The 9761-nt window shown below is 37.1% G+C and overlaps 1 protein-coding gene across 6 annotated transcripts in view; it reads right to left on the bottom strand.

Annotated features, from left to right (window-relative positions):
* Positions 1–414: 414 nt before the first annotated feature.
* The window catches only part of LOC6737197 (serine/threonine-protein kinase NLK), a 74965-nt gene continuing 65618 nt past the window's right edge, over positions 415–9761 (bottom strand). For 5 of the 6 annotated variants that reach the window (XM_039293888.2, XM_039293891.2, XM_039293889.2 and 2 more), the window contains exons 4-8: positions 7811–7866; positions 6605–7196; positions 6345–6546; positions 6192–6285; positions 415–3979 (exon numbers count right to left, since the gene is read on the bottom strand). In XM_039293888.2, the coding sequence (XP_039149822.1) occupies positions 3925–3979; positions 6192–6285; positions 6345–6546; positions 6605–7196; positions 7811–7866 (999 nt within the window). In that variant the 3' untranslated portion in view covers positions 415–3924. Of the gene's footprint in view, positions 3980–5355; positions 5721–6191; positions 6286–6344; positions 6547–6604; positions 7197–7810; positions 7867–9761 lie in introns of all 6 variants that reach the window. The other variant, XR_001599786.3, reaches the window with a different exon arrangement.

Below are 9761 nucleotides of genomic sequence, written 5' to 3'. Positions count from 1 at the left end.
CAGGTATGTTTTGGGTCTTAGTTTCGTTTTAAGTTAGTATATCCGGTTAATGTGGTTAATACATTACATATATACAGTTAAACACTTCATGTTTAATTTAGCTTGCGGGTCAAGGAAACCAAATTATGTGTAAAGTATTAGGGAACTTTGTTGCGTGCTTTTACTGGATGAGGATTTCTACATGATTGGAGAGACTCCATTTCGAGTGCTACATTATAATCGAGTAATATACTTTTTACAACATTTAGCAAATTTCCCGTACACATACAATAACTCGTATATTATATTTTTGGTTAAGCATTTGCCATCGATTTTTAGAGGTTATAGGATGTGTTTTATATGGTTTTAAATCGTGTTTGTTAACTACATTTTGGAGTGTCCTACATTTTAGCGTTTGCCTTTTTGTCGGTTAGCGTATCGAGTGTTTTTACATGCTGCTTATAAGAAAAAATATCTGCCTTAAGGTTGTCCTACGAAACAGTTATGTCATCATCATCAATGAGAAGCAATCACAAAGTTTTCTCTAAATTTATGTACGACGATTACTATATTTATCATTTTCTTTAGTATTTACATAATATCTCGGAGTGCACAAAGCAGCCAGCTTCTGTCTGGTTAGTGTAAGCAACTAGAACTACATTCACTGTGGAGTCGAAGATGCTCAATTATCCTTTTTGCATTTACACATCGAGTTGGTTAATCGTCGGTTAGATGTGGGTTCGGGTTAAAAAAACTGTGTCACAATTTCTACAAACAGCCTTTTGTTAAACATGTTAAACGTACATATATGTGGTTATTTATATGCTATGCGAATTTGGGATTATTTCATATATGTATATAGGAGTATTTTGTAATTTTTACATTTAATAACCTGAGCGCAATCATTTTTATGTTTTATTCTACCAATCTTGACCAATTCTGGTTTCAAAAGACTTCTCTCCTCCGAGAGTCTCATCATCATCATATTTGGTTCATATTCAAAGTTTATAATATACGTGGCTTCCTTAGGTATCCGCTTTCAATGGAATGCTGTCTTTGTACCTGTATTCTAATACAAACTTGAAGAATTGTTGGTGTGGTGTGTGTTTTAATCTCAAATATTGTCCATAAATATACATACACATATCGTATATAGTGGGTGCTAGTTGTCTGGCTTGCAGTGTTACATGGCTATAAATTCTAATTAGCAAATGCATTGGGTTGGGTTGGATCCACTTTAGGTAATGCGAAAAATAAAACAAAATGGATTCGTTTTCTTCTTTTTTTGTTTTGTTCTTATTTTTTATACAAACAGTTTACACAATTTTTCGTATTATCCTCATTTAACGTAAATTAATGCGTAATTCGTATCTAGTATATATAATTAAGAATGATCCTTAAAATCGGTTTACAAGTCAAATACTAATGCAGTTTACAATTACAGTTGATCTTAACTTATGAACTCATTTCAAACAGGCGCTACACAGTCGCCCTCAAATCATACAGCCCATATGGGCCGATATCTTGTGTGAATTACATTATGTTTTAGTTCAGACCTGCTCCAATCGGGGTTGTGCTATTCGTGTAGTATAATGTACATGTCCATTACTTATCGTACTCGTATTACCTCATAATAGCTAACCGTCTTACTGAGCTAAGGAGAGAGATGTGGGCTAATTATTGGTGGGGGTGTGGAGATAATGCTATGTACACGGTGTCTAAACCGAACGAAAACTAACTATCCGTATGCGTAGTCGTATTGTATATGTACCACTACGGGGAGTATGTGCTTAGAGATGTAAATGATTTTGATGTCGATGCTGATGTCAATTTAATTCGAGCGTTTGTCTCTGGTCAAATGAGGGGAAAACAATCTGTACTCTATATGTTTACGGTTAAGAAAAACTTTAGTTATAAACAAAAGTTGAAAAGAAACTCTACTCTGCTGCACAATGCCTTGGCATTTCGGTGCCTTTATGCTTTTCTTTTCTTTCATTTCGTTTTGTTTTTGCTATGAGATCTCCGTGAAAGTTTTGAATTCATATTGGTTTTTGTTTTGTTTTTGTTTGTTTGTTTTTACGCTAATCCATCCATCTATATATATTGGACAATATATATAATGCTATAATTAATAACTACATACATAAGAAAGCAGCACAGTTAAGAGAATCGAAGAAGAGAAAAGTTTAAGTTTAGCTTCAGTTTAAATTTCTTCAAGAGTTTCTTCTACTCCATCATCGTTTTTCGATTAAATATTCATGCATTTGTTTTGCTCTAAACATTGAAGACAAAAGACATTCAAATACACATACACGGTATACGTTTTTTTTTTTAATTTCGTTTAAGTGCTTAGTCTACATCAAAATTTTGTCGTTTCAAATAAATGAAGTGCGAATTATATATTGCATATCCTTAATCAATCAATCGTCATCGTCAAATGAGAAAACTCAGTCTTAAACATATTTAATGTTCTGGGCAGCCGAGGCCTTAGCAATTGATCCTCTATAACCGATCCTGTCCTGCACCTTAGCTATAGTCTATAGCGATGAGCATTGAGAGAGACAGAGGTGTAGTTAGTCGAAAATTAAACTATATTACATGGTAATCAACTAAGAGCAAATTAAACATAACTAAAATCGAATTGATTCGGGCGGCGCCTTGAGACTCCAAGGAGAAATGGGATCACTCCCTCCTTTCCATCCATCGATCCGCTCGAATCATTCACTGGGGGCAGTGCGTCGTCCACTTGTTGGTTTTTCATTTGTTGGTTTGTTTATTGTATAGTTTACATTTATAAAACTAATGATTAAAAAGCCTAACAAACTATTATCAAAGCGAAAATTGTCGTAACTAAATTATGTTGAAATTGTTTAATTTATATTTATATATTAATTTATATTGTATTTTTGTTCAGTCGACAGTTGAAACTTTGAACTTATTTCATCGAATATTTTTCCTTTTTCCTAATGAGTTAGGGCTGACCATTTTTTTGTGGCCAGCTACATTTAGAGTATATTTCTAGAAACCAGTTTCAAAATTGAAGCTTCAAACGTTTGTGTAAATAAAAATAGTTGCATAATTTCAAAAGAATTTGTTTTTCTTTTAGCGTTTAGTACACATTTAACTGTAGCTACACATTGCATTATTAAATGTTTTTGTCGTAAGCTAACAGAAAGTGAATTGATCCTTTTTGCGGACGAAAAGGACTAACGCTTGAGGTAAATTTTGGCAAACAAATTTTGGATTTGTGTGCATTTTGTTACTATTTTACTTTAAATATATATATCGATATATTTAAGATTTAAGCATACTTGTATATAATGAATACGATGTCTGTGTGTGTTGCTAATTAATTTACATATACATAGTTTTAATAGGAGCTTAACATAAAACGATTTTCGGTTGTTGTTTATTTTAATTGAATTTTCGTTTCCAATTCATGTCAAGCACAACAAAATGTCTGCTTTGTTGCCAAAAAATTATAGTTATTTGTTAAATACGCTTTGTGTTTAGTGCGTAGGTTTTTCTGCTGCTGCTCCCCCTCTCTCTCGTTAATTTCTTTTTTTTTAATATTTTCGTTTTCTTTAAACTTGCTGGTTTGCGTCGATACCGTTGCTGCTTTAACTACAGTTTTGTTGTTTAGACTAGTTTCCGTTGAGTTACGTTACATATTTGTTTGTTTTGTTTTAGTTAATTTCGGTGGTGGAATGCTTTGACTTTCAAACAGACAAACGCCCACTTAAAAGCCGTTTGGCGCTTAAAAATTATTCAATAGTTGTTCCTGGCTGAGTTATCATCTCTGGGTTTGGTTGGATGGGGATGGTTTTCTAGGGATTTTTGGACTGCGAATCGACTCCTCTCCTCCTTGTTCTCGGCGGCAAGTGTCTATCGTTTGGCTGTGTTGCTTTTGTTTCGATTTTAGGCAGCAATCGCCTCATTTTGCCGTCATTCCCATTGGTGAGGCGAGGGCGGCAGCTCCGAAGGATGTGCCACAGTCGAACTAAATTCCAGGTGGGGAAAAATGATAAAATAAAGGAATATTAATTAATATTGCATTTAATGGGTGGTTTTTAGTTAAACATCTAGATTAGTTTGCTCATGCCATGTACAACGAAAAGTTTACAGAAAACATTTAAAGCTTTAATTTAAGACAAAATACTAACTAAATACAGAAATAGCTCCCATTGAAAACGAACTTAAAACTTAAAACGTGAAATGAAAATGTACAAAGTAGAACTACAAAAAGAGTTTCGGGTTGGAGGGGGATTTAAAGTACAAAGTTAAAGTTTCCGTTTGGTTTGGTTTGTTAATCATAATAATTTCAAGTCAAGTTGTTCAAGCGTTCAAATCTACTTCAGTTCTTTCTTTGTCACTGCTGCTCAGCTGCACTGCAAATTGTACAAATATATTTTTTGCATGATTTCCTGTGCAGTTTTCGAATTTATGTTAACTTATCCAAGCATATGGATGGTATTTTTTCAGGCTTACATTCTAAACCTTCATGGATAACGATATGTTTAAGGATCAGGCAGGACAATGACTGAGCTAAATGATGGGCTGACTGGTGCGTGAGCTATTTACAAGTTGAAAATAAATTTTGCTTAATTTTATTACACTTGAATTTGATATAAAATAGATAAACAGCTTTTCTCAAAAGATAATATCTTTGGCACGGATATATTCAAAGCATTTTCAATAGGTCCTTTGTAACGTTTAATGATAGGTGTGCATAACATTTGATATGGGAATGATTGCTTAGTTGAAACATGGAGGGAATTATGGTCTGTGGGTGCGTATGGGCTTTTGTTTACTGGATGAAATCTGCTGTACACGATTACGGATATATATAGTATATAGATATATGAGTTGAATGCGAACACAAAACATAAACACAAAATTGATTATGGAGCTGGTTATATGCATTATGTTCATTTTTATGCGATTTAAATCGGCTTAATAGCTTTATAAAATAGTTGAAAATGTCTCTGCATATTTTTCAGTTTCCATTCTTAATTGTAATTGCCTTGCCAATTTTGTACTCAATTTTATTTGCGACATTTGTAAACAATTTTATAATGTTCTTGGTTAGACTGCCGTATTTTTGTTGGATTTTTAAAACATGTATGTACACAAAAATGTTACGCAAGAATACCCATTTAAAAGAAATGAACGTAGAGTTATAACTAAAAATTAAAAGTTAATTATAAGGAAATGGTTAAAACTAAATAAGTTGTTCTTTTTTTGTTTCCTTTTTTTTTCATTTGGTTCTATACACATTTGCAAAGGGTAGGAAAATAGATAAAAAGAAGTATGAACAAAAAAGGTGATAAACTAAATAAATAAATATTTAGTAAGTTTTTCGCTTTATCAACAGACCTAAGAAGGAGTAGAGAGACAGTTGCCGCCCCGAGGCCTCATTTTCTGTATCTGTATTATTGTATCTTTATCTTGGCTGTGCTTTCGTTTTCGATTTCGATTTCGCTTTCGTTTTCATTATCATTTTCATTCATCAATCAATCGGCAGATTGCGTTTAGTATCTGGCGACTTCTGCGTGTCTATATCGAGTCGTTCTAGTGAGAGGAGATCGCGCGCCTAGTATCTCGATCTGGACCTGGATCGGTTCTCGAGGACAGCGCAGCAGTAGGCGGCGGCGGATTGGAGCAGCGGCAGGAGCAGCAGTGCAAGTTGTAGTGGTAGTAGTGGTAGTGGTAGTAGTAGTAGATTTTCTCATTCTCATTGGCTTAACAACGCAAATATAACGATTCGATTTAATAGAAATTTCAAGATTAATATCCATGTTGAACAACAAAAATAAAAGAACAAACGAAAAAGATCATTTAAAAATAAGGTTACAAATAATAATCGTAGTTCGGTAGTTGGTTGGTAGAGAGTTAGATAGAGATAGTTTCGGGTTGGATGGGACAGGTACGACAATTAGCGGAATAGGTTCAGAGATAGAGAGCATTACACGGAAGCCATGGTCAATTAAGTAAAACAATAAATAAAGTTCAAAATCATAAGAGTAAACAAAAGAGTGTATCAATTAAAAAGGTTTACAATTTTGACTAAAGGTGTTAAATTTGTAAAATGTTTTTTTTTTTTGGGAGGGTAAAGACAGGACTGCGTGCAGGTGGGAAAAGTTAAAGGGTTTTTTTTTCGGTGGTGGAAGGGAAACTCATTTGGTGACATTGGCCGGGCACTCCTCACTCACCTGGCGAAACTCTTGAAGGCTGCACTCTGTGGATTGATGCACAGCGGCACACGACCCGTTTGCAGCTGCTCGGCAATGAACTTGTGCATCTCCTCTGCAAGTTGTAATACAGATTATTTATGCCTCTGCGATATAAATATGATTTGCACTCACCTTTGACCTGCTGCACGGATGTCAGCTTGCGTTCCCACAGATCATCGAAGGGCTGGCCGGCGGAGGGCTCAAAATCAGCCGTATACTGACGCATTCCGGCTGAGGTAGTGAAGCAGCATTTGCACATGCACGAGTGGTAGCGCAGACGCCCCTCATCCAGATACGGATGCGCCAGGGCATCTGTCACGGAGATACGCTTGTCCTGCAAGGGAGTGAGGGAATTAGCCAAAGTGTTCCACTATTGATAATATATATGGTACCGGATCGAAGACGAGCATCTGGCAGAGCAGGTGCACCGCCTCGTGCGTGGCATGCGAGCTGAGTGTGTAGAGCACCGAGAAGGATGGCGGCTTGGGCGCCCGGCGCAACATGTGGGTGCGGGCGCCTTCGCAGGCGTGACGCATATCCTCCATGGTGGGCGTGCCCAGCAGCTCGGTAATCAGCTCCAGCTGCTGCACAGGATTCTGTGCCTGGAAGAGGATGCGACGGCCCAGCAGCTCGCCAAAAATGCAGCCCACCGACCACACATCCACCGCCGACGAGTAGTGGCGAGCGCCCATCAGAATTTCCGGTGCGCGATAGTACTGGGTGACCACCTCCTGGGTCATGTGCTTGGCCTGATCGGGCTCCTCGACGCGGGCCAATCCAAAGTCACAGATCTTGAGCACGCAATTCGAGTTGACCAGCAGATTGCCAGGCTTGATGTCGCGATGCAGGATGCGGGCCGAGTGCAGATACTTGAGGCCGCGCAGGATCTGGTACAGGAACACCTTGATGTGGTCGGCGGACAGGTGCTGCGGCGACACGATTATCTTGTGCAGATCCGATTGCAGCAGCTCCGTTATCACATAGCTATTGATCGATTCGAAGAGATGAGTTAAGGTGGAAACCAATTTTATAGCGACACGAGCGAAAGGAGCAAACAAAAGTTTGAAACTCCCTTTCAACACATCTTTTTTGCCTTGTTTGTTTGTGCTTAAAACTTTTTCAATTAGTTACATTTGCTTTTAGCCCAAAAGTTTCGGCTGCGACGCCCGAAAAGCAGCCACTCACTTTGCAAAATCGAATTTTTATAGTTTCTATGGGTGAAAGATTAATAAAATATTTGCTGTTGTTGTTATGGTTTGAATATTTTCGAAAGTTCATTCATTGTCCAAAAGTTCCGAGTTCATCAAAGGGTAGAAAACTTATTGGTTAAATTACAAGGCGTCGGTTACTTTAAACATCAAAATTAAAAATAAAAATTTTTGTTTGCCTAATGAAAAGTATTACCGTTAAGTTATTAATTGACGATTTATATTATTAAAAAAGTGATAAGCTGGGAAAGACGTAAAACCACAAGAATTAAATAAAGAAATTATGGTTTCTTGAAAACCACATCACATTAGCCCAATTTTCACTCTTCAGCGCTGAAAAGTTCAACTTTTCTTTGAGTTTTTCTTGTTTTCATATTGTAAAAAGGATACATTTCTTGAAAGAAATCCAAATGCGGTGGCTGTAGAATGTCCAGAGCTGAAAGAACCTGCAAAAAATAAAACAAAAACCCACATTAAGTAAACAATCGCATTCAATAAATAAATATATCTGAAAATATTACAAAGTCATTGAACTGGCGTTCAAAATTAAAATCCCTAGACAATCCAGTTAACAATTTACACCTCATTTCAGGGGGATTACGTGGGGTTGGTCATAAATTATGGGGATGCAATAAAAATCAAGTTGCATGTTAAGTGTCCCGGCTGCCGGGGCATTAAATGCCGCAAGTAAAAAAGCCACCAAGCTAAAAAATCGCCAAGGAAATTGTTGAACCCTTGATGATTTTATACACAACTACCGCCGACGAAGGAGATACCGAAAACACGCCACAGTTTGTCTGAGGGTCTTTTTTTTTGCACATGGGGGAGGAGGCCAAGTCGACGGTCGACTGATGGACAGGAAAATAAAAAAATATATATATATGTATATATATATATCTATGTGCAAAAATCCAGGGTAAAAAAACCGCAGACAAGCGCTGATTTATTTTCGCTTGCGGTGAGGAGATGATGAAGGAACTTGCAGGGCAATCACATCAAAAAATCTAACAGGAGGCGAAACTCACTCCGCCGCCCATTTAAAATCAATTTACAATATTTATACAACTCCAGTTGGGCCGCAAAATGCGTATAGTGCACAAAACAACAGCAGACAAAATGCTGCCTGCCACAATGTTGCACATTTAACCCCCCTGCTTTCCACTAACATTTTTTTTTTTTTGTCGGCAGTTGGCAAAGCCAAAAGCAGTTCAACAATTTCGAGCACTTTTCGCGGGGCATTGCGAACGCAACAACAAAAAGTGCCGACAACTTTGCTTACTGGTTTTTATTTTGTTGTATTTTTTATATATATATGTGTATTTTTTTTTTGTTAACCAGCTTAGCGCTGCCGTCTTGAGCTCTGAACCGCCATCGCCGTCTTAAGTGGCAAAGTTTTTTACTCCACAGGAGCAACGCGAAATTCCCCCTCGTTTCATTTCGATTCTGCTCCTTTTGGCAGCCTTTGTCTTATATGTATTTCCTTAACCACTCGGACTGCCTGCAAATTCTGTAATATTTCTGTAAATCAGCAACTGCATTTGTTGCGGTTTGCAACATTAAATGCGAGCAGGTGAAGGTAATCGACTGGGGGGATACACTACCAGTTCTTAAAGGATTATTATAGATTAGATATGAAAAAATCCTAGTCCTAACACTAACTATTGCACATTATAAGATATTTTAAATACAAAGTTAGGATCATCTGGCTTTAAAGCGGTTTAAACTTGCTTGAACCACTTCTGAGCATAAACCTAGTTGGAATCACATATAGTATCATATCATATATTTTAAAATTTTGTCTTTCCCAACATGTCTGCACTTTTATATAGTTTTTTAGTGCAATCTTAGCATTATAAATACTTAAATTGCACAAATGATTAGCTGCTCGCTTGCAATCATTGCTTTAAAACGACTTATAGATATGTCCGCCTCATCGTGACCAAAATCTCTTCTGCATTCCATCAATATCTGTTGGATCTTGGTTAGGGTAAGCAATAAGTAAAAAACTTGTCGAATTTCAAGTGTTTCTGAATGGTTTTTGTAGTTTCTTTTTCGGTCAACTTCATTTGCTGCACTTCACTGAACTTTAGAGCGCAGGCGCGTAATTTGGATTGTTATTGTTATTACTCGACTCGAGCTGCATTTTTTCCTTTTTTATTTTGGGTCTCACGTGCAGCGCGCGGCTTGCAGCTAATTAACATTTTGGCTTGGGCTTGCAATCAGAAACCAAATTTATGCATTGTGCGCCGCCGAAGGCAGCTTCAAGTGTCCTTGAAGTGGTGTAGGAAAATGCGAGGGGAGGGGGGTGGTTTGGTGGAAAACCAGAAGGGGGAAATTAGCA

This window comes from Drosophila simulans, chromosome 3L (assembly GCF_016746395.2).
Source record: "Drosophila simulans strain w501 chromosome 3L, Prin_Dsim_3.1, whole genome shotgun sequence".
Taxonomy (NCBI): Eukaryota; Metazoa; Arthropoda; class Insecta; order Diptera; family Drosophilidae; genus Drosophila; species Drosophila simulans.
The sequence above is the reverse complement of the archived record's forward strand: the minus strand, read 5'-3'. Positions and strand labels throughout refer to the sequence as shown.